General features: G+C 27.8%; 1 protein-coding gene across 5 annotated transcripts; it reads left to right on the top strand.

Annotated features, from left to right (window-relative positions):
• The first annotated feature begins 1,050 nt into the window (after positions 1–1,050).
• arx (asterix) lies at positions 1,051–20,409 on the top strand. Of its 5 annotated transcripts, none has more exons than XM_071182256.1 (11): positions 1,051–1,502; positions 5,700–5,789; positions 6,609–6,732; positions 9,889–9,984; positions 11,014–11,158; positions 13,928–14,000; positions 14,626–14,674; positions 16,101–16,253; positions 16,334–16,405; positions 16,491–16,534; positions 18,179–20,409. In XM_071182256.1, the coding sequence occupies exons 2-10, from the start codon at positions 5,700–5,702 to the stop codon at positions 16,517–16,519; spliced, it is 831 nt and encodes a 276-aa protein (XP_071038357.1). In that variant the 5' UTR covers positions 1,051–1,502; the 3' UTR covers positions 16,520–16,534; positions 18,179–20,409. The 5 variants fall into 5 exon arrangements, with proteins under 5 accessions (XP_071038357.1, XP_015906889.1, XP_087017210.1 ...); XM_016051403.3 differs by having other exon boundaries at positions 13,925–14,000; XM_087161084.1 differs by having other exon boundaries at positions 1,051–1,176; positions 13,925–14,000; positions 18,179–19,341.
• Positions 20,410–24,714: the final 4,305 nt, after the last annotated feature.

Genomic DNA, 24,714 nt, shown 5'->3' with positions numbered 1-24,714 from the left:
GCTTTACATTGTCCACGTAAACTGTCAAAAATCTTAGGGTAATGAAAAAAATACAATTATAGATATAGTTTGAGAAGTTAAATAATTGAAAAAATTCAATTTCATATTAATATCCAATAAAGATAACTTAAATTTAAGATAACTTGCTAATCTGAATTATCTTCTAATTTATTATAGTATTTGTATTATGTATTTTAAATAAAACAAATTATTGAGTACAAATTGTTTTGCACATAATTATGATACACCTATAGAATAAAAATTTTTTTTGAAAGTATGCATGCTCATAATTTATTCAATAGTTAAGACAACCTAAAAGAATAATAATGAATGCAGTAACTGTGAATGAAAATGATAAATATTATCTAAATTTGTTCCATTTCTCTCAGAATTTTTTTTTAGATTAGTTTACAATAAAATTGAAACAAATTATTTTAGACATGATCAAAACCCTCTTCACTATTTTTAAGAAAATTCAATATTAATCTTTCTATATATAATAAATTTTAATTAGCAATATATTTCATAGAAAAAAAAGATACCTCTGTATTATGTCACTAAAATAAACAAAAAATCAAGTAATTCAACTAAATGAAATTTCATTACTAATCTGCTTCACACAATTTCGGCAGATCAAACAAAGGATTTCTAAGGAAGCAGAGAAAAACTTTGATAAATGAATTTTTATAACGATTTTCTTAAAATACATACATTTTACTAACTATTTACTTTAAAATCTAACGCGTGGTATTCACAGATATTTAATAAAATTCATTAATCTTTTTAAAAATTTCATGTAATTTTTTTATATACTGCTATGAAACGTACACTAATATTATAAATCTTTAATTAATAAGAATTACCTGTAATTAAAACTTTCATGATGATAAAATATGAAATCCCGCGCAGCCAAATACAGAAAATGGCTTCCTCTAACAATAGCTTTTGTTTAAACAACGCCAATTGCTTTGGCGAAAAAGTTTGGTCACACAATCAATATAGGGTTATAAGAAGATTGATGGATAAAAGCTAGCGTCAAACTCACTCCGCCCAGTTACCAATTCCTAAATTGACCAAATATCATGACTCTCGAAGTGTTGCTCATGTGAAGTGCTGCCATAGGTAGAGAGTTCTGCTCTACGCCACCTTCAGCCCATTTCCATCGCCTAATGAGAAGTTAGTACGACTCAAGCACTCACTTTAAGACAATTGCGTGCAGTCTGAATGGTCCCTTAATCAATGGATTGAATATCTCGGCTACGAAAGCTCCAAATTAATAATTTTATAAACTTAACTGCAGCTTTTTACTTCACCAGTGATGCAAGTTTGCACCTGCTTTGGCCTCAATTTTTGTTCCTCATTCACGTTTTATTTAAACCATGGTGATCGTTTAAAACTTTTAGTGATTTTTTTAAATTTGTTATTAAATAAACGTTTGCATTGCAAATTGTGATTTATACTATAGTTCAATTTTATAACCAGACGAGGCATTTGTTGCGAAGGTAAACTTTAATAAATAATTGAAATGTCACATATCATTTCGTCTCGAAATTTGTACCTTTTCCCGAACGTATTTGAAATATCTTTACATTGAAACTTTTCTAAATTGTTCGACCTCGTGACTAATTCAAGTAGAAAAATTGTCAAATTAGAGTTTTCGGGAAAACTAGCTTATAAGAAAGTGTATACTATTACTAATTTAAAAACTTCAATCGCTTTAAAAGTTCCCAATTTATAAATAGGAAATAACAGTCAACATGATTTAATCTCTCAAAACAGGCGCCTATTTTCATGGTGATTTAAAAATAGTATCGAGCGGTATAAAAATAAGGAACCCATTTCAAGCAGTGAGCATGTCAACTGTTATTTCCTATTAACATATTTTTGAGGCGAATGAACGTTTTAATCTAATAATATCTTATCCTGTCTGTTTCTTTAGATTATATATTTAAGAAAGTGGATATTAATAACACATAGTTTATTGATTTAGATTATCTTTGAAAAACTTTTATCTAATTTAATTAATCTTATACAAGTAGCTTTATAATAGCATTGTAGTTATGTTTTATAAGATATTTTACAATTCCCTGAAAACCGTGGAAAATAGTTTCTTTCTCTTTAAATATTCTCAATATATGTCTTTAAATATGTTTGAAATCATTGAATATGATAGTCAGAAAAATTTTAAGTTGTTGAAATTGTTTTAAAATTTTTATTAAGTTAAACGCAAGAAAGAAAAATGAATATATAGAATTCTAATCAGTGAACTGTTATTACTTAAAACTCCTTTTTACATTAGATCAAAATTTCATCAAAAATGTGACTTCTACTTATGAGTATGAATTTACCATAACTTAAAAAGCCTATTTTATGTTTTGAAAAATTTTAGTTTTTCAGACTTTAAACAAATAGTATTTTATTCTAAAAACCTTTGTCAAAATAATCGCAAAGATTTAACGCTTTCCGCTCAGTGACCTGTGAGAAACAGAACAGAAACTCCATGAAGAGAGGGACAAACCTAAAGTGTATAATTTGTAACTTATCTTAGCTAGATTTCTACATTTTATTTTTTTATTACAATACTTGAAGTTTAAATCTTTTTGGGACCTTTGTTAGCACAGACGACAGGTGCTGATATTGAAATATCCTCTTCAAACTCATCAATTGATCCAAATTTCAGTTTATTTTGTTTTCGATTTCTGATTTTTTAAAACCTGTTATGACAGCTCTGTTAAACATGTCATGAAATAGTGCATTCTTCACACTGATCTATTATCAACTTGTTAGTCAACAACAACATTATGTACACATGCAAATTACATAAAAATTCTCATGTTTTTTTGTTCGCAATAAATAAACATCACAGACATCTTAAGTTTGACCTCTAATAAAATTATCTAATTTCTTAGTCTTTATTTCTGTGAGTCTATTCCTTACACCTGTTTTAATCCTTTGTTCAAACAAAAGTTTTTTTTAATTTTCTTTTTAACTGCTACAGAGCTTACTGGAATTACGTGTATGTTACATGCATAGCTCATTCTAGGCACAAAGGTCTGTCCATGCCGAATTTACTACCGTTTAGCGGTACCTTCACAAATTCAATTTTAGGTGAAACGGTAGTTTCACAAATTCAACTTTAGGAAAAACGGTAAACTTTTTCTTAAAATTTTATTTTTGTATCCCTTAAGAAACGATAAATCTATATTTTTACCATGCTTTTGTATTGATTTTGTAATATAATTTTTAATTTTTCACAAATTATGTCTAAATTTTCACAAAATAGGTACCTTTCAGAAAAACCTAGACAGACCCCTGAGGCAGCATCCTGCTGCCCTTTTAGTTAAAAGAATCCACCCTGTTGCCCCTGAAGCAAATTAGTGCCCTGATATAATAGACTCCATACCCTTTTTGCCCTCTTTTTCCTCAATCCTTTGTTTTTTCCCCAAACTCTACTATGGATTTCTCAAACTTTTGTTCTTTTCAAGTCTTTTTATTTAGTTTGTCATTGCTGTCAATATTATGTATATGGGAATATTTACAACATTATGGGACAATTTATATGGGAAAGGAAAAATAGCCAACACACCCCCTTGTTGCACTTGTCTTTGAAAGTTTGCAGTTACTTCCATTATCATTAAATCATAATTATTAAGCATTTTAATTATTAAATCAAAACTACAGACACTTAAAAACATACATTTATTAATATATGCATGCATTTAAAATAAATTACTAAGCTAATTAGCCACATTAACTTTATATATTAATTTATTAATATGATTGTTTTGCTACTTTTAGTAAAGTAAAAAAAAATTATTTTGCTAATTGATAATGTTTTTTAATGGAATGTGTAAAGTCCATAGAAAGAAATTATTCCCTTTTTAGAATAATAATGCCCTTTTTTTAAACTTTTGCACCCTGCCCTTTTTTCTGCCTAGAATGAGCTCTGTACTTGTCCAGTTTCAAAAGTCAGTTTGGGAAGTCCTCACTTTATTTCTTAATTCAAGTGTCTCTGGGTTAAAGGTTCCTGTATTCTTACTAAAATTGCTAATATTTAGTGACTTCTCAGCTCATGAGAAACTTTAGTATATATATATATAAACAGAAATTTTTGCAAGTTTAGTAAAATTCCTTTCGCGCCATGGCAAATGTAATTGAATTTTAACCCTACCATTCCCCAATTAAAACATGCACAAGATTTCATATTTTTGTCAATTGAGGAAAAGAATGTAAAGAATATTTTCATTGCCCTTTCTTATTGAACTATACTGTGTGATATATAGACTTATGATAATTTTTTTATTCTTCTATGATGGTAGATTTATTTGGTTGATGTTTGCTTTTCTCCTGGAATACTCTTTAAACACATTTGACCCTGTGAAGTTGCGTCATTCAAACATTGTTTTACTTTATCAAATGTAATTTTTTTATTTTTTAAAGAGATGCCATCAATTTAAAAATTTGCAAAGCATTGTTGTATCAGATTATATGTTTTAATTGATTTTCATAGTTTCAAAATTTAGCAACATTCTGTTAGAAAATTGTAATTAGCAAAATTCGCACTATTACTTAGTTGGAAATAAATTACACCACTTTTGAGATGATGTCTTAAAAATCTTATTTATTCAAATTTTACGGAATCCAAAAAAAACAAAACAAATTTTGATATGTTAGTGCAATTGTTTAATATTTTAATAAAAAGCAGTTATTGAATATGGATTTTTTTCTTTTTACAAAAGGATTGCTATCTTTTTACAAAAGTTGTAAAACATCCTCAAAGACATATTTTAATATTAAAACTCTGGAAGTATGTTCAATTTTAAGAGGAAGTTATTCTATGTAAATTACAAAAGAAGAAAAAAAAAATTTTTTAATTCAGATTTCTTGTAGCGTGATTTTATTTTCTTTATAGAATTGGTAAATTGAAGTATGTATTTATAGCAGTATTTTATCAACCTGTCATTTAGGTTTAAGGCATAACTTTACTTTGTCATTTCTAAAGTTCTTTTTCATCAGAAAAGAGAATCTTAGATTTATGTGCGCTTTTCAGTTAATAACATATTTTCCATTTTCTAAAATTTTGAATCTCATTATATATATTGACATTAAAATTTTTTTTAGGCTGTCAGATAGTTTTAAATGTATTATGAAATTAACATTTCAGTTACAATTATTTTATGTAATTTAACCATAAACATCATTTTGGCGGTAATCACTAAAACAATCATGAATATGTGAAAACGGCCGTCACCTCTTGGTTAACAGAGGAGGCGGAAAGTTTGTTTGAGGAGAGTATTCTAAATCTAGTTAGTAAATAAATGAATCATATTAATTATCATTGATCAGTGAGTATGATAAGTGTTTAAACAAACTTGACAACTATGCTTAAAAAAACTTATTTAGAATCTGAAAATAAATTTGCTTCTTAAAAATTTTCTTTCTTTTGGGTTTTTATTTTCAAACTGCCCTTGCTTAAAAAACAACCCTCGTGCATTGCGCATTGTAATGTATTTAATTTTTCTCTTTGCTAACTTAGAATATAATCAATTGGATAATGCACACATTTTACTCTAATTTTTTACGGGATTTTTTTAAACAAAATGTTTTTGTTCTGTTTTAATTTTTCTGTTTGATTGAACTCTTATGTTTTTTATTCTTGTAGTTATGTGGAAAAATTATCTTATATGTTACTTTTTCAGATGGCAAATAAATTGGTTACATGTCCTTATGATGAAGCCCATAAAGTTAAAGAAAGCAGATTTTCATTACACATTACTAAGTGTCGACAAGTGAGTAATTTAAAATCATAATGTACATTTTTGATACCTATATGGCTGATTTGACTTCAAAGGTATAGAATCTGTTTATTAGCAAAGACTGACAAAAAGTATAGGCTAGGGAAAAATTCAAAGGAGCCATTTATTTTTTTATTTAACACATCACAACTGCTCCAAAAAAATTTACTTTTCATACATTTCTCTTTGAAAATGAATAGTTTTTTTTATTACAGTGCATGCTTTTTTATCTGTCTCTCATAGTAATATTACATATTATAAAAAGTGTATAAAAATAATTTTGTTTTAAATAGCTCTGCTTGTTATTTTCAAAGCATTGCATGTGTATTTAAAACTCCAATATCATTGAATATAAATTTTTTATAATAGGATTAATTTTTTTTGCAGTTTTTTAATTAACTTATATTATTTTTCAGTAACTTTTATTATATTTTTATTTTTTTGGAAGACAAATGTAGTTAATTCCATTGCTAATCTTTGTTACTTAATGCTACCATGTTATTTGTTATGTTTTGTTGGTTTATTAAATGTATATTTTAAGTTATCATGGTTCTTAATTGGAATACTTCCTCAAGGATACTCACATCACAACATTTCATGTGGCTCTTTGAGGTCCCCAGAATACAGAAATTAGTACTATTTACTTTTAGGGGTTTGGATTTAATATATTGAAGTATAATTAAATATATAAAGATTTATTTATATTTTGTTATTTATAAAGTTAAGAATATGAAATATAGATAGTAAAAATACTAAATATTTTTTCTAGTGTTTCACTTTAAATGTCTGTTTTAATTCTTCCTTTTTTTCTAGAATAATTTAAATGCTGAAAAGTTCATATGCTCTTTTAATGCTTCGCACGTTCTTCCACTTATGGAGAGGGATTACCATTTACAGAATTGTCCTGACAATACTCTTCTTAGAGGAATGACCGCCAGTAAGTTTTTTTTTGTAAAAAAAAAGTAAACTTTAAATAGTATGATATAAAATAGTCAGGGTGCGTAACGTTTGTAAAAAGTACTTAAAGGTGCTTTTTGGGGATTTCGTTTTTAAAAGCTTTTAAAGGTGCTTTTTTCAGCTGGCGTTTTTAAAAAGTGCTTTTTCTTCCGAATAATTTTTTTCTCCCTTCAGTGATATCTGGTGGATCCCATGCATTTCACGAAAAATGGGGAGTTTGCTACGTAATCATTCACGCGGACTTCATGTCATACCCACGTTATGACTTGCGCATGCGCGCACACTTAACCGAAACCCGAGTGCTTCAATTCGGATAGAGAATATCAGATCCTTCTGAAATGTTTTTTTTTTTAATTTATTTTAATTTTGTTCTTGTTTATTTTATTTTACTTCAAACACTTTTTTTGACGTAGGGGGTAAGGGTACTTTTGTTCTGAGTTCAGGGTCAAGTTGAATTCACTCGGTGATGTGGGAAAGTACTGATTGTTTCGATTTACGCCTGTTTCTTTTTTTTTTTTAAACGCTAAAACTGTTTATAAAAAGTTTTTGTTTTTCAATAATATCATTGATTGAATATGAATTTTTTGAGTGCTTGAAAACTTTTGCAAAGTGCTTGAAAAGTTTTTAAAAAGTGCTTATTTTTGATTCAAAGATTTGGCTACGCACCCTGATAGTGGGTTAGATAATCTTAGTCAAAAAGAGTATATTTGAATTTTTTTCTTCCCAATGTATCACCTTCCTGTTATATCTCTGGACTTTTCGTTATTTTCGACACTTCCAGATTTAATCAAGCTGTCGAAAAGGCTGCCAGCGCGGAAATAGTTACAACATTAAGGAAGAGCTTTTTTCTCACCTTTTGGAGGAATTCTTTTATTTCTTTTTTCAAATTTATGAAGGAGAATTTACCCTCTTCTAAGAAAAATTCCTTCTCAAGCTCTAAAAAAACGAGTTCTGTTTTACAACTTCGTCCTTCTACTAAGTCAATGTGGAAAGTCTTCGTCTACCATTGCTTGAGTCTGAGTTTGATTTCCTTTAATTCGATAGTTTGATCAGACTGCATTTTCTCTAATCTTGTTCTAGCTAGAGCCTTCTTCTCAAAGTTATGCCGAAGTTGCTCCTTGTTCTTGCAGATCTATGTTTAAAAAAAACTTATTATTGCGAATAGTTTAGAGGTAAGGCAAAACAAATTACTTCACGGGATTTTCAGTTAATTATCAGACTTAAATTTAGTTTAGCTGTACTCCTAGAAAATTTCAACAGAATATAAATTTTTGATTAACGAAAATATACGTATCGACAATCTCCATGTTATTGGCAGAAGCAACACACACCTTCATAAACAACAAACCTTTTTGTTATGAGACGCAAATTTATATAAATTTTTTTTTCCTCTTCAATTCAACGTAATAGGTGCTCAAGAGAAAACTTAAAACCAGCACAGAATGCTCCATGCCTACGGAGAAAGGGAAAAGTTTTTCCTTTTCCTGTGAGTATTCAATCATGGTGAAAAGTTTTGGAGGATCACAAGCATTTTTTTCTCCTTTTGTGCACGAGAAAAGCTGTTATTTAAAAAAAAAAAAAAACAATTCTATGCAAGACAACATTTTATTCCCAAATGAAGAAACCTTTTGAAAGAAATCTAATGTTCTGTGACAATGTCGCCATGTCGTCGCGATTTTCCTAAGGTGACGATTCCTGCAGATACATTTAATGAATGTGTCTGCAGGCATTTATTTGGAAAAATTGAGCTTGTTCGTTTGCAAACTGTAAAAATCTATAGATTATCTATTAATATGGAGACAAACCAGTATTTGCTTATTAAAATATTCTTTGTTTAAATAATGGATGTTAAATTAAAAAAAAACTAACTGTAAAGAAGTTTTTTTTAAAAAAAAGAAAAACTTATCTGTTTAAATAATTCAATATGTTTTTCAGTTTTCATATACCTACTTCATTTTTAAAAATATTATTAGTTATTAGGTGTTATTAATTTTTTAACTTATATGGTTAGTTTTGCAGTAAATTTTAAATTAATTGAAGAAAAAGGAAGATTTTGTTCAATAAATTTCTTTAGCACTTTTGCTTTTTAAAATTTTCTCTTATACAATTCAATGTTAGAAATGGTGCTTAAGAAGAAATTTTTGTTCTTATTTTTGAATCTTGAAATGTATACTTATGAAGTATAATATCTTTCATATGTTTAGGAGTTTAATATCTTCGTTTAAGAAGATTATATATCTTTTCTGTTGTGAGAAGATAAGTTGGTGTGAAACAAGGTTGGCAAGTTTCTGCCGAAGTGGTTAAAACCACTGGTAGAAACCGGTTAAAACCGGTATGGCAGAAACCCTTTTCTGCCACATTTGTGGCAGAAATTCAGAAAATGACATAAAAGTAAGTACTGAGATTGACATACAATGGATAATTCATAGAAAAAACAATTTGATGTTAAACAAAGTTCAATTTATTAACAAAATTATCACCATTCAAAATCAAATATTACAATACATTATTTGCATTCTGCAGTAATCTATAACAAAAGTCAAGTTTTGATGCAGTTTCTAAACCTAGCAATTTCTCAATTTGCCTATGCACGAATGAGAAATTTGAGAAGATTCTCTCAAGTCCAGCAGAACTAGCAGGCATTGCCATCAAGGAACAAGCAAGATTTGTGAAACTTTCTTCTGTTGCATATTTTTTAAAACTGGACCACCATGTAGCAGCTGGGGTAGCTGTCGAAACTTGACAGGAAAAATAAGTTTCAGGAAATGGGTCCGATTTGTTTTATATAAATATTTGATATACTGCACTCTTTATAATTAATATAAACAAAAAAATATATATTTACAAACAATGAATTAAAAAGTTTGTTACAGTTATATGGAGTTACTTTTTTCAGTTTAATTAAACAAAATGTCATTAAGCAATTACTAAAACTAATATAGACATATTTTTAGTTTCTGCCAATTCTGGCCGATTTTTACCGGTTATAACCAGTTTCTGCCACTAGCATGGCAAAATCCAGTTTCTGCCGGCAAAAAGCCAACCCTGGTTTGAAAAGCTTGTTTCTAATTAGGAATTGATGTAAAATAATTCTTGCAGCATTCCTCAATGTTAATAATTTTTATTTTATTTTTAGAGGCTTTACACCAGAACAATCCTTTCAAAGGGAATACTTCTGTTCCTAGCTACACTGCATCCGTTCCTACTACCTGTGACGAAGTTTGGGATGACGGTGCGTTTAACATTTTTATTTTCCTGAAATAGTAGTTATTAATTAGCATGAGGTACTTCCTCAAATTTGTAATTTGTCATTTTCCTTCCTTTTTTCTGATTTTTTATTTTTTAAATATTTTGTTATAATCAAGCACAACTTTTCTATAATTTGCTTTATAAAATGCATAAATGCTAATCAAAATCAACTCTGAATCCATAAATTTATAAAGATTAAGTTCTGGAGCTGGCTATTTGAATTTTTTAAGCTAAATTAGGTCATTTAAAGCCAATTTCGTAGATTTAGGTAAGCTTCTGATCGTTTTTCTATTTGACTTTCAAATTCATATTAATACCTTTATTTCTGTATTGTAATTGAATTTTATTTAGTTAACTTTTTTTAATCTTTCATTATTTTAAGACAATTTAAACATGTTTAAAATGCTGTATTTTCTGATCTGTTCATTTATTGCGAGGGACTCTTATCAAAGTAATAAAAAGAACTCATAATGCTGTAAATATTTGAAGACTGGTCATGTTGCCCAAAAATTTAGTCTGATTTTACTATAAAATATTTTTAAATTTTTTTTTTTAAAGTCAAGTATTTTGTGAAGAGTCTTTTATTTACAAAAAATAGGTGTGAACTGTCCATTAACAAACTCAAACTTTTCCTAAACTCCACTTAGTAATGTGATATATCAGTTTTTGTGTTGGAAGTTTACAAAACTTGCTTCTAATTATTATATAGTATCAAATGTGTGATGCATTTCACCTCGGAGCATAATTGTTTTGATTTTAGCTGCACGCAAAATAATCTAGAGAGCTACTGCTTGTTATAGCCCTTAACTGTAGTTCAGAATCTTTTCTATCTTGACTCTATCCATTCAGATTTTTTTTCTTCGATTTCCCTTTTTTATGTTCGCACTATTATGCCTGCACTAAATTTTTCTACTCAAAAACTTAAGTACATATTTGAAGACTAAAATATGTGAACTTGCTTATAAATTAGTTTATTGCTTTTTCAAATATTAATTTAGTTTATGCATTTTAGGACTGGAATCAATGGAGCCTGCTCCTGGATTTGTACCATCTAAACCACCTCCTTGTGCAATAGTTGAACCTCCTGCATTATCAAAACCAGCAGAAAGAAGGAAATTGTATCAGGAATTACATAAACGGCCTGCTGAACTTGAAAAGTAATGATTTACATTGTTATGGATGAACAGTATAGAGTTAATAATATTCTTATTGATAAAATGTAAATTGCAGAAATATTGTTTGCCACTGTAACTGTATCAAATTAAGGATGTGAACTGAAAAATTTTGAATAAAACATGTCAATCCAATTTTTTGGAATTTTAACAAGTTTTTCATAAATAAAATGTTACTGCACATGGTTACCTTTTTGGAAAAAATCTAAAAAGGCTTTAAAAGATCAAAGAAATTAACATAAGTATTTACTTTTAATCATTCAATGTCTTATTTTAATTATTTTTAACATACATATGCATATTTTTAAGTGACTATTTCTTCTAAATCTGATCAATATGCCTAACGTTTGCCAACTCAGGTTGCCTAATAAGTTTGCTGAACGAGGTGTACAACTTTTTTATAGTTCTGTATATTTCAGTTGTTAGTGATTTAATAATTAATAAAATAATGAAGCTTAGATTAAAAATTTATTTTGTCAATCTGTTAAATTCCGAACATACCATTTTGATTTTTTTAATTTAATTTTAAAAAATTTTCAAAGAAAAAGTGGCTTATTTTAAAAGTAGTAAAAAATATTGTTTTGCATTTTTTTTTTTAAATTTATCAGATGGGGTTTATCGGAATGAGTTTATACAAAAAAATTTCATTTATCATTTGTGAGAAAATTTCTTATTTTAAAATGTGTAAGTATTTAGACTTAATGTTCTGATTTTTGCAAGGTATTATTAATATTTCAATGTAAGGAAAACAATGAGTCAATTTTATCTATAAAGGAAGCAATTATTATTGCTTCCTTTATAAAAAAGAAAATATTATTTTTACCATTTTTAAACCAGGATATTGTTTTATTTACTATTAGAATGTGTTTGTACAGAAATTTCTTTATTGATCATGTGCGAGAAAATGTCCCATTTTAAAATTTGTTAGTATATCGATTTGTCTAATGTTCTGATTTTTGTAAGATATCTTGGTACTCAGTGTTTTCATTACAGAAAAATAAATGGGTGAGAATTTCTCACCCTTTCTCAAAAACAGGGTGAGATTTCAAAAAATTACGTGAGATTTCTAAAAATTTAAAAAAAAACAAAACACGAATAAACTTGGAAAAAAATATTTCTTTAATTATAGTACATTTTTAACATCTTCTAATTTTTAAAGCATTAAATATTTTTGCTGCATCATCATATGGAAAATGTTCTGTATCTACTTTTTCAACAGCTATTCTCATTAGGTTGCTCAAATGCTTATCAGTCAATCTGTTACGATAGTTTTCTTAATCCGGTTTTGGGTGCTAAATGACCTTGCAACAGGTGCTGAATTATTTGAAAACACTAAGTAAATTTGTAGCATTGTGCACACACTTTCCTATCCTCTACATCAGCCAGCATAGGCTTTTAAATTATTTCTGCTATAAAATCTTGAAGTACGTTGAAGTTCTTTCCAAGTTCATGCTAGTATTTGATCCATATCCGTTGAATATCCGTATTTGTTTCGTTTTTACCGTTTCTACATTTGTTTAATTTGTCTTAACAATGTATTTGTCCATCTTACATTCAGGCACAAAAAATGTAAACATTTTACATGAAGAAACCTTACCTACGGTGAACACGTGATTGCAGAAAAAGGGGTTCGGGGGGATGCTCTGGCTCTGAACAATACTGGTAAATAGGGAAGCTAGATAAGAAGGACCGATATTGAAAATAATGAAAGATCAAGGAAGAAAAACGAAGCAGATTTCATTCAAAATGGTAGAAGACGAAATTTTTCCCAAAATTCGTGAGATTCACGCATTTTGAGATTCATTAATAGGGTGGGCGAACTTCTCGCATTAATAATTTTTTAATGCGAGGAAAGAAGAAAATATGCGAGATTCTCATGCTGTAGTGAAAAAAACTGGTACTATTACTAATTAAAATTTCTTAGAAGAGAAAAGGAGTTACTTTTGTTTATAACAGTAGCAAATACTAATTGCATAGTTTTGTAAATTTACTCTGGTATGTATAAATAATGCTTCATAAAAACTTAAAACTCTATGCTTAATGTTTCTTAATCTTGTTTAGAAGATCAAATTTGAATAATTTTTTCTCAAAAGAATTTTTCACACTTTGGTGATTGTCAAGAGTTGCTTTATACAGAAAAAAAAAAAAATTTATAGCCATTTTCAATTTGTATTGGACCCATTGTTTCTATTCAAATTACTTAATTTGAATTCCAATACATTTTGTAGAGAGAGTTATGTTATAAAATTAAAATCTCCAGTGGATCATTAGATTGAGAAGGCACTTTTTTCAAGCTGATATTAAGTTCAATGTCTGGAGTACTATCAACATGAATTTTCAGATCAAAGTGTCTGCTGATATGACAAAGGGTCATTAAGCTTAACCTCTGGTAATTTATGAAAAGATTTCATCTGTCCATTTATGACACTGTATGTTTGAATTTGTTCTTGTTTTTTATTGGCTATAATATTTCTAGTCTTTTGTCAGCTGGATTTTTTCACTTGCATGAATATGTAATTAATCATTAATCAACAAATAATCAATTTTTTTTACATTAGCCCTTGCTTGTTTATAAATCATGGGTTTTAGTTCTTGTGGTTGAGAATCTTATAAAGATATAATATTTCTTAGTTAACCAAATGATTTTAATAGGAAAAGTGCTATTATATTTTTATTATCATTGTTGAGATTATCCTTGTATAGAAACATGTTACTTTCTATAATTTTCTTATGTAAAGATGTCTTCTTTAGTAGCAATTCTAAACCAACACCTGTAGCTGAGCCTAAATTGCAAATGTACAGCAGACAGCCCAAAGCTCCTAGTGAGGTTTGTACATCTTAAATGTTTTTGTATATGTTACTTAAAGTATTTCTTAAGGTTGTCTTTAAGTTTTGAATATGGGTTGTCTAGGTGTGAAATTTAATTTTAATGCCATCCGGATTTTCTATGACTATTATGTGTTCACATTATTTGCATTATCATTAACCAAATGTTGTCTATTTTTGTTAATTATTTATTTGCTACACTAATTTGATTAATTATGAGTGATTAATTTTTATGATTTGGCTATTAATGATTGACTATGAGGAATTTTCAGCATTTGAATAGATGTGTGTTAAGTAGAAGTAGCAAACATTAGACTTGATTGGCTTTATTGCATTTATTGCACAACTTTTTCTTTTAACAGGAAATTTAAAAAAAAATTTGTAGCAAAAGTTTTTTTTAATTGGTCAATCATGTTCAAATCATTAAGCGCCATAGTTATTTTGTAAATTTTAATCAAAGAAATTTTAAGATATATATAAAGTGAGGTTAGCTTGAGAATATTTTAGAACAATGTTTAATCATTATATTTGGACACTTCCTTAGTTAATGTTTTTTTATTTTGTTTTTTAAATTATCAATCAATTTTCTTGGGTGAATTCATATTCTATCACTATTTTAAATTTAGGTTGAAAATAAAACTGCAAGTGAATTTCATCATCTTGGATTAGGCAGAGGTAATAGTCACTTTTTATCTTAATAATTGAAGTGTTATAACTATTTAAGCTGATGCTTCATATACTATTATAATATGCACATTGACAAATAAATTAATAATACTATTAAAATAACATTTACTTTAATCTAATATAATGTAAAGTTCTTTTAAATCAAAATAATTTAATTGCTATTTTGGCAATTAAATATATAACTTAATCATTATTATTACAAATGTTAAATATTCAAATATTTATTATTTTTGTGAATATTGTTATAGCTAAAAGTAATTCTTATACAAAACAGGTATAATTATTCAAGCATGTACAATATATACAAACATGTATAAATGATTCATTGTATGTGTAATCAGTACTACGGCTAGTAATTATTATTATTATTTTTTTTAAATTAAAGTTGTAGCTATGGAGACAAGATTGCTCCACCTTTTATGAAATCTTGCCTATCACTTTTTTAATATTCTTATCGCTAACTGCTGTAATACAGTTTTTCAAAAAGTTTTCCCGCATGTAACGTGTTAATACTAAAGTTGAACTGTCTGCTAAAAATTTAAGCTAGTATAAATGTTTTATGATGAGTTTACTCTTAATCTTATAAATTATAAAGAATATCTCTGTCTGTGCTTATTCAAAATAATTTTACTAATTACTAATTTTCCTATTAGATCAGTTTAGGATTTTTTTCAATAATTCATAGAAAAATATCAATCTGAATACAGAAGTAGAAGGTTAGACTTATAATACAAATATTTATATAAAATCTCTTAATACTTTAATAATTATAAAATGAATGGATATATTTTGTTTGTCTCAGCTGTTTTGCATATTAAATGCTATGAAAACTTCCAACCAATATTTTTGTTTATATATATATATTTTTTTTTTGTGTATTTATTCTTGGCTCATTACTGCCTTGTTATTTTTATTTTTTGGTACATGATGTTTGTAAATTAAAAGTACCTTACCTTTTCTTAAAAACTTGCTTTTCATGCATCTCTCTGTTTAAAATGTCTGAAGGAGAAAATTTATCTATGAAAGAATAAGTCAAAATTATAGAACTTATCTTAGATAAAGGAGAGAAAATAATGCCACATCTAATCAAAATATGTAAAATGAAGTGATTAAAATAAATTGTTTTTAATGCTTGTCATTTTGTATTAGCATTTAATTTGGCTGTATATAGTGATAAGATTTATTAAGTTTAAATCTTAATGTATTGGCAATAAAATATTTCGTTTATGGGGTAGCTAATTTAATTTAAGTATCGATCATCATAGTGCTAATATTGTTATAACAGAAGGGATAGTTTTACTGAGTGTAAATGTATTAAAAAGTGCCTTTTATCAATAATTTGCTCGTTCTCAAGTTCAGCAAGATTGATTTTTTATCAAGATCTTATCTGATTTTTAACTGTTCTTTTATACAGGCAAACCTGCTGTTGCACCTTCACGCATTGCTGCAAATATTTTCGCACCAACTCCCGCCCCTCAATCTGCACCTACCAGCAATATTAATTACAGTGCTGCTTTATCTGGTATGAGCAAGTTGGGTTTTGGAAGGGGGTACTCTGCAGCGGCTGGTAGGTTTATTTATCACATTTCGTAAAATTTTATTGGTATTTATAAAGTAATGAAGTCATTTAAAAATATTTATTTGTAGCTACTCAAAATTTAGAAGATGATTTCCCTGCACTTGGTTGTGGAAGAGGAGTATATAGAACTCCGAAAAATGGTAATATACCTAATTTTTTGTTTAATATTTTGAGAAAAAGATAAATAAAATTTGTTCAATTTTCTTTTTTTTCTTTTCCATTTAGATATTAGGTACCCTGGCTCGAGAAGTTAAGATATACTAAACCAGGTAATTCATATTTTTCATTTTAATGTATAATGCACACAAAAAAAGGGAACACTCTGGATAATTTTTGATTTCATGATTGATACTAATTCTGCAAATAATTATTAAAAATTATTTTTTGGGTGAAATTTTCTTTGGATAAGTGAATTTTATAATTGTGCTCAAAAGTGTGTGTGTGTCTATTCAGGGACCCCAAACTATTGGGACCGTCCTTCCCAGATTGGGGCTACTATTGTCCAGATTGGTTATATTTTGAAGGTCAGAAATCCAAATACCCCGAAAAGTAGGTTTATGTGTTTATTTTAAATACTATTTGCACTGATAAATTAACATATTTGAGGTTACGCCATGAAAAATTAGGATTGAATCCTTGTACCTGAAATAAAAATTAGATCAAAAGTTATTCAGAGTATCCTGCTTTGTTTCTCACTCTGTAACTATGTTTTTATTAATTAGATTTTCAGAATCACTTTTATTAATAAAAAATCATATCACTATCAGCAGAAAAATGGTAGTGCCTTAAATTTTAAGGTTTTTTAGATTGAACTTTTAAAATTATTTCAAAATGCTTTTGCAATGCAGTTGGACTGTTTAAATTTTTATTACAAGGTGCTTTTGTAGGGCAGTATTGTTAGAGTTGGATATACTTAAATTTTGTCCTTAGCAAGATTTTTTATTACCAATTCTGCAGGAGCTATTGCTGTGACAGACATCGATAAAAAATTTGATATTGATTGTATAGAGCAGATTTCTATTGGGTTGTACTGGTTGACTTAGGGTGCAAGCTTTGTAGTCCTGGATCAAAAGTATATCTAATATTTTGATCGCCTCTAAAATAAGTAATAAAAAAACTCTCACCAGTTGAATTACCATTTCTCAAAATGCAGAATAATTTTTTTAGGAAACTTAATATAACGAGAGGAACATCACTTAAATATCAAATTATGTAAATAACATAATTTGACCGCATATGAAATTTTCATTTTGACTATGACATAAATATCGCTATAGACTTAGATTGTTCTGCTCGAACTCTCACTACTATAGGGATTTGTATTATATATTTTTTTCCATGCATTACTCATCCCTGAATGTTGTATACTTTTGAATTAGCAGTTCTCTGAAACCAGATAGATAATTTTAGCTAATCTGTCATTGCTGTTAAATTTTGCTTATCGATATTCAGGATTAATATCTAATTAAAATTTGTAGTTAAAATGTCTTAAAGTATTGTTTATTTGGAAAATCTGTAAAAATGAGAACAGTAAATAAGTAAATGGAGAGAACCCTCCAATTTTCCGCCAAAATATTAATGCTGATTATTCAGAGCAATTTACCAAAGGCAGGATGAATAAGTAGAGAGTTGCAAAGCTGTGAATTTGTGTAGGCAGACTGCTGGTAGCGTGTAAATTTGATGTAGGACTTTTCTAAGTATTTGTGCAAAATTAAATTTATGGTTATTATAATATAATTAAGGGAGAGGTAATGGATATAATTTAAGTATAATTATTCATAAATAAATTTTTTTTTAATACAGGTAATACCTTTTTTTAAACATTTTGAAAGTCATTTTATTAAAAAAAATTTCCAAGCTGATGATGTATAACTTATAACTATGGAAATAAGTTTTTCTTAAATTATTTTCAGGTATACTAATAAGAGACAAAGTTTAATGATGGAAAAACTGTTAATCAAGATATTTTTATACTTTATTTTATGTAGTGCTTGCTTATGGTAAGCTGCTTTTAAAATTTTATACTATTTTAAAGACACTTGAAAGTTCTAGTATTTAATTACTGTTTCTATTTTGTGTTATTGAACTTAACAGATATAAGGTAATTCTGTATGTATTGCATTTGTGAAATTACATTTAAAAAAACCTGTTGTATATAAGCATGGGTAGAGGTTATTAAGCTTAAGCTTAAACAACGCTGTTCAATTTTATGAATCTCAATTTATTCATTTTTTAAATTTAATTTTATTTAAATTTAGTCACTCTTCTTGAATTGTGTAAATTTTTTTAATATTGACAAAGATTCTTAATTATTACACAGCTATTGTTCGTTTATTATTGTAATGACTGAAAATTCAAAATTGGAGTAATTTTTTTTTTAATGAATTTTTCTTTTCTGTTTCTTGTAATAACCAAGTGATTATTTAAATTTTTTAAAAATATTTTTCTAAATTACAATTGAGTATGGCTGAATATCTTCTACCCTTAATCTTCAATTCAGCTATTTTTCTTGCATTAATATATTTAAATTTATTTAAATATATTATTTAAATATATAGTTTTGTATTGCTGCAAAAATTTTTTCATAATTGAAAGTTATAAAATTTTCTGTTAAATTACATTGGGCATTAGGGAGGTCATTTTATGATAATTAAGTTCCAGTAAAGTTTATTCAAATAAAAAATATCTGAGCTTCAACTTATTTTTTTTTTTTTTTGTCAAACTAGTCATTATCTTTAAAAGATTAGTACAAATATAAGGTACACAAAATAGTTTTCAATAAAAAAGAACTTTTAAAAGGGGCCTCCCATAATGACTTATTTCTAAAAATAAAAAGTTAAGATAAATATTTTTTCTATTATAAATGGTGTATGTTGCATTTGAATAGTTGAAAGACAAAAAATTTTTGTAAATCAGGGGTGATTGCATTCCAGGTGTGCCAAGAAATTCTTGGATTTTCGTATCATTCTTCCAGGTCTAAAAACTGGATGCAAGGCATGTGACTTTTCCATAAAAATTGCTAGTATCTCATTCTCAAGACCATTGGTTTGCAGTATTCCGCAAATCATAAACATAATCTGACAAAACTTTGAAACTTTTGCTATATCCTGTTAACGAAATGTTTACATAAACGTCATTTTTCCACCAATTTGATTCTTTTGATTTGGCATTCATATTTTTGTCATTTTGAATATTTGAAACTGTGCTGTAATCTACTAATATCAAGATTCTTATTCACTCAATTTTTATTTCAAGCATTGATTTTTGTGTTTAGCTTATTAAAAAATATGCGTTGCGATTCGTATTCTCTCAATTTAAAAATCTTAGAACACTATTCCTATTCATGCAGTTTGTATAACCGCGTTTTCATAACCCAATATCGCGATTTGTATTCATGAGAATTTAAAATCCAATGCTGCGATTTGTATTCACGCAATTTTAAAATCCAATGTCTCTATTTGTGTCCTTGTTTTTAAATTCCGATTCATATCCACACTCCTGCATTATCAAACAGATTTTCGTAGATATACGAGATTTAAAGACAATGCATTGTGATTAGTATTAACGTCATCTAAAAATTCATCATAATTTGAAACAATATCTCGATTCATATTCACACTATTACAAAATACAATACTTTTAAAATAGTTACTTTAAAGGTGTGATATTCTTCACTAGTAGGTAATTTAATTATAAATATTGTTTCAAAAAAATTATGTTAAATATGAAGCATGTATAGTATATAAGTTACCTTGATATTGATTTTTTTGCACATAAAATTTTCAGAGTTTTTCACTTTGTGTTACAATCACCCCTGATAAATAATTCTTTTATTTTTAATGTTCAGTGGTAATTCTTAAACTTGGTTATTTTTTCGAGTTGTCTGTTAAAGCCTGTGATATAAAGTTTTGAAATGGTTTGTCTAACCTGTGATGTTTATATCTTCTAACAACATTAATTGTTTTGTTATGTGAGTACTTATATTGTTCTTGTACAATATTTCGAGAAAGATTAGTTCATTATATAAAAATCTATGAGCAAAATATTGTTCTGTCAATTGAATACTTTTATTGTTCTTGTAAAATATTATTCCAAAGATTAAATATTCATTATATAAACAGTAAAATATATTAAGATACTTGAATGTTTGTTGTTTTTATTTTCAAAGTACACATTCTGATTTTCAACACCTTTCATTTTCTTTAAATCAAAGTTTAAGGGTGCGCTTAGCTAACAATGTACTTAAGACCATATTGATACAAATTAGATAAATACTCCAGCTATTAATATCAGCAATATGTTCTTTAAAGTTGGTGAAATTTAGTTAATTTCACTCTTAATAGCACTCATCTTCTGTGCTTCTAAAATTTGTTCAAATAGTTATTTTCTCAATCTAGAGCTCTTTTACGTTAAAGTTATTGCTGTTGACCCCTGTTTTCCTTCTGATATTATTTATTCCATCTATAGAAAATTAATCTTGAAATCTAAAAAAACTATATTTTAAACTTAAGAGCAGGGGTATTTATCCAATTCTGTATCAATGTGGTCTTTTGTATACCTTGCCAAACTTTGATTGAACATGACAGATGTGTCCAGAAAAAAAAAAGACATTAACAGAGCTTCCGTCACTATATAGTTGGAATTCTAGTCACGGGATTGTGTTTTCAGCAGCTAAAATTATTCAAAACTGCTCTTCATCTACAGGACTTGATTTTTCTATTTGTTTTAAAAAAATTCTAATTCTATTTCCCACTGTTTGCAATATTTGGAAGTCTATTCTAGTTTAATCTTTTACGCCCTGGGGTTCCCACCAGTCTACATATACCCTATCTAGATTAATTTAGTCTACATAGCTCAGTCTACATATACTCTATCCTTTGTGGATTTTGAACTGTTTTGTTTTTCATTTCATCCATTGCCAAGCTAGGAATGCTTGCAAGTTAAATTCTTATAATTAAATGAAATCCCGCTTCATTAATAATTTTGTGAATATTAAGATTATCCTATTTCTATAAATAACAATCGAAATTTTAAAATTTAATTTTGAACTGCTTCGAGGCTTTTAATTCTTAAAGTATTAGTTTGAGAAAATCTACCTTTAAATTATTAAATAGAAATAAGGAGACTTTGCTTGATGCATAACGAAATTTTTTAATGGTAATAAAAGGATCTGCTTAAAATTTGGAAATAAGTCAAAATATTTTGTAACTTAAAATTGTTCAGTAACATATTGAAGGGAGAAATGTGACAAACTATTATAATTATTTTGATTATTAGTAGAACAAATAGCACACTTGAGAGGAAAGAAACCAGATTGCACATCTAAAGACATGGACTTAGCTGAAAATTTGCTAATTTTTTTAGAATGGATAAATACTAGTAATGTATTTTGTATGACATATATGTCTAAGAATAACTGAGCAGACATGTATAATATACACAAACGTCGTATGAAAAATTTGTCACAACAACGTAATTTTTTTTACTATTACTTAAAAAAAATGCCTCTTCAAAGAGTTTCTTTTTGGAATATACCTTTTCCTACCAAAGCACAAACTCAATTTAAAATCACCATGATTCTTTTTTATGTAATTTAAGATTGTGCATCTTTTGTATTTTCACGATTTTATATTAAATATAGAGTTTTGGTATAAAATTAAATAATAAAAAATGCGATTTAAAAGTCACTTATGATTCATGGTCAAGTGACTTAAAGTTAAACATTGGAATTCATATTCATGTGATCTTAAAATGAAACAAGAAAATTCATATTCACCTAATTTTAAAATCAAACGAAGTTACGTATGCATAAGATTTTAAAATTAAATATTGTATACTAAACTCGGTGGCGCGAAAGCCCATAGGGGGCTAAGGCCTTCTTTGCCCATCTCAGTTTTCTTGTTCTCTGAGGTGCAGGAGCTGATGTTCCGGTTAGTTGAACGCAGAACCCCCAGTGTTTAGTTCCCAAGCATGCTTGGTACTCATTTATCGACGCACTGAAGGGATGAAAGGCTGAGTCAACCTTGCCCGGCCCGAGGATCGAACCCAGGTCCTGTGGCACAGGAGCGCTACCACTCGGCGTCAAATGTTGTATACACGTGATTTAAAAATCATACATTGAGATTCATAGTCACACAATTTAAACAAAATCTTGCTTCGATATTTTTATTAAAACTTTGATAACATTTGGTGGATAAATGCTTTCTACATACTTTTTTCTTTTTCAAATTTCCAGTATTTTTTTCAATTATTTTTGCACCTAACATTTTTGGATTTCTAATATCAGTTTTTTCTATTTTTTACCAAACTCTTCTCTGTTATATAAATCAATAAAAATAAAATTATCTGATTTCAAATGAATTTCACCAAAATGAGGTGGTGACAAACAAGTTGTATGTCTACAGATGAGGATAAATTTAAAAAAATAAAATACTTGAACGTTCTTTCAATTAGCACAGGAAAGAGTTGTAAAAAGTCATTTTCAAATATTTTCCGGATAATTAATTACAGAAAAAATCTTTTATGCTCTTTATCAAAAATTAGTTTTTTTTTACTTAACTTTTTTTTTTGAAAAAAATATAAGCACAGACATTGTCTCCTAGCATGCCTTTAATTATTATTAATTTTAAACTACAGTAGAGAACCATTTATCCGGTATCCAAATAACCGTGAAAAATTTTGCTCGATTTTCCCGCCATTTTAAACTGGAACGAAAAAAGCGGAAATTGGACTCATCCTTGAAGTTGAGTAGAGGAAAATGTAAGGAAGGGGAAAATTTTTTTCCCCGTTTACCCAGAGAAACGTCATTTCCTCCTTTAGGCCGTCAATCAAACTCAAGGGTGTGACATGCTGATTTCGTTTTCTGCTTGATTTACGAGGGGGGTGGGGAAAATGCATTGCATGCATATCAGTGAACAGAAAAAGAAAAGAGAAAAATATATTTATTTGACATCGACTAATAAAAATAAAATCTTTTTCTTTTGAATAAATTCTCATTCTTTGGAAGTGCGGTATCAATTGCAAGTTTTTCTTGGTGTGGAATCACATCTGCTGTAATTAAAAATCTTGTTTTTATCAACAAAAAAAATAAAATAAAAGGAGAATTGTTTATTAATTTAAACATAGGATTATTTTATGAAGCAGATTACAGTTTTGTTTTTCTGATTCCACTACGTTTGATTTTTTTTCTTTTCGCGATAAATTTCGCACTCAAGAAATTAATTCTTTTTATTCATAAATTTTATCATTAGGTTTTTTTTTTTTTTTGAATTCCGTCGATCTCGCCTTGTTCCGGATTTTAATATTTATGCTAGTGCCTTTTTTAACTATCGTTTCGGTTCGATAATTTTCAAGTGTTTTTATTTAGATTAATAAGTTTTCCTTTTATTTTATCGTTTCTCCCTGTATAATTAGGTATGAAATATATTGCGTTATTTAATTATTGGTTTTGTTTATATTATTTAATTTAGGAATTGTAATTATTTTTAAAAAATATATATGAGAATTTTGTATTTTTTAAACTTGATTTTCTTGTCTAAACTTGCAAATTTTTTTATTCTTTTAAATGTTATATTTCTACCATTTTTTTTTTTTTTCTTTTTAAAGTTAGGAGTACTTTTCTTTTTTCTCTTACTTTATGCATTACACTTTTTCCTGGTACTTCTGGTTCGATAAAACATCGATTAACGACACTTTTTGGTCGATCCAGAAAACCGGGAAATTCAGATATCCGGGATAGCGATGGTCTCGAGCATCCCGGATAATTGGTTCTCTACTACTAATTTTTCTCTTTAGATAATGAGTGAAAATTACTTTTTGAAATTTACACATAAAATAGTATAGGATGGTAACTTAAAAATTGTTGAGGATCAAATTCAGTTATTACATGATATTACATATTTTGATAAATTTTTACCAGGTTAAGTGAGTGCCCTTTCAAAACCCAAAGTGCCTTTTACAATGAGCAAGCACCCTGCCCTTTTGAATTCCTAAGGAGAATTCTGCAGAATAGATAGACAAAATCTGAAAAATTTGTTTTATTTCTAAGTTGCATGGGCAATTAAATGTAACCAGCAATTTTCCCAATTTGGCAATGTACTAGATTCGCCAATGCTAAGTTATTGGGAATAAGGAAATTTAACAACTATTTTTTTTTCTTTCTTAAGTGACAGCTACTTTTTAAAAAATGAAAAAGTCAAATTTCTTTAATTTGGAGATATGGAAAAGTGCCAGATTTTCTATTAATTATACTCCACTAAATTTTTCACCTAATTGAAAATTTTTTAACATTTTGTTACAATTGTAATTGTTCTTAAAACTCTCAAAATTAAAAAATAAATAATTTTGTTTGTAGAATTATATTATTCAACTGATTCTGTACCTACGCACATTAAAATAAGCGCATGATAAACAAGATATTAACTGTGGAAATTTTTTATAAAAAGAAGAG

The sequence above is a fragment of the Parasteatoda tepidariorum genome, chromosome 4, assembly GCF_982258835.1.
Source record: "Parasteatoda tepidariorum strain Cologne lab strain chromosome 4, Ptep-v5.0, whole genome shotgun sequence".
NCBI lineage: Eukaryota > Metazoa > Arthropoda > Arachnida > Araneae > Theridiidae > Parasteatoda > Parasteatoda tepidariorum.
Note: the sequence above shows the minus strand (reverse complement) of the source record. Positions and strands in the feature narration are given on the sequence as shown.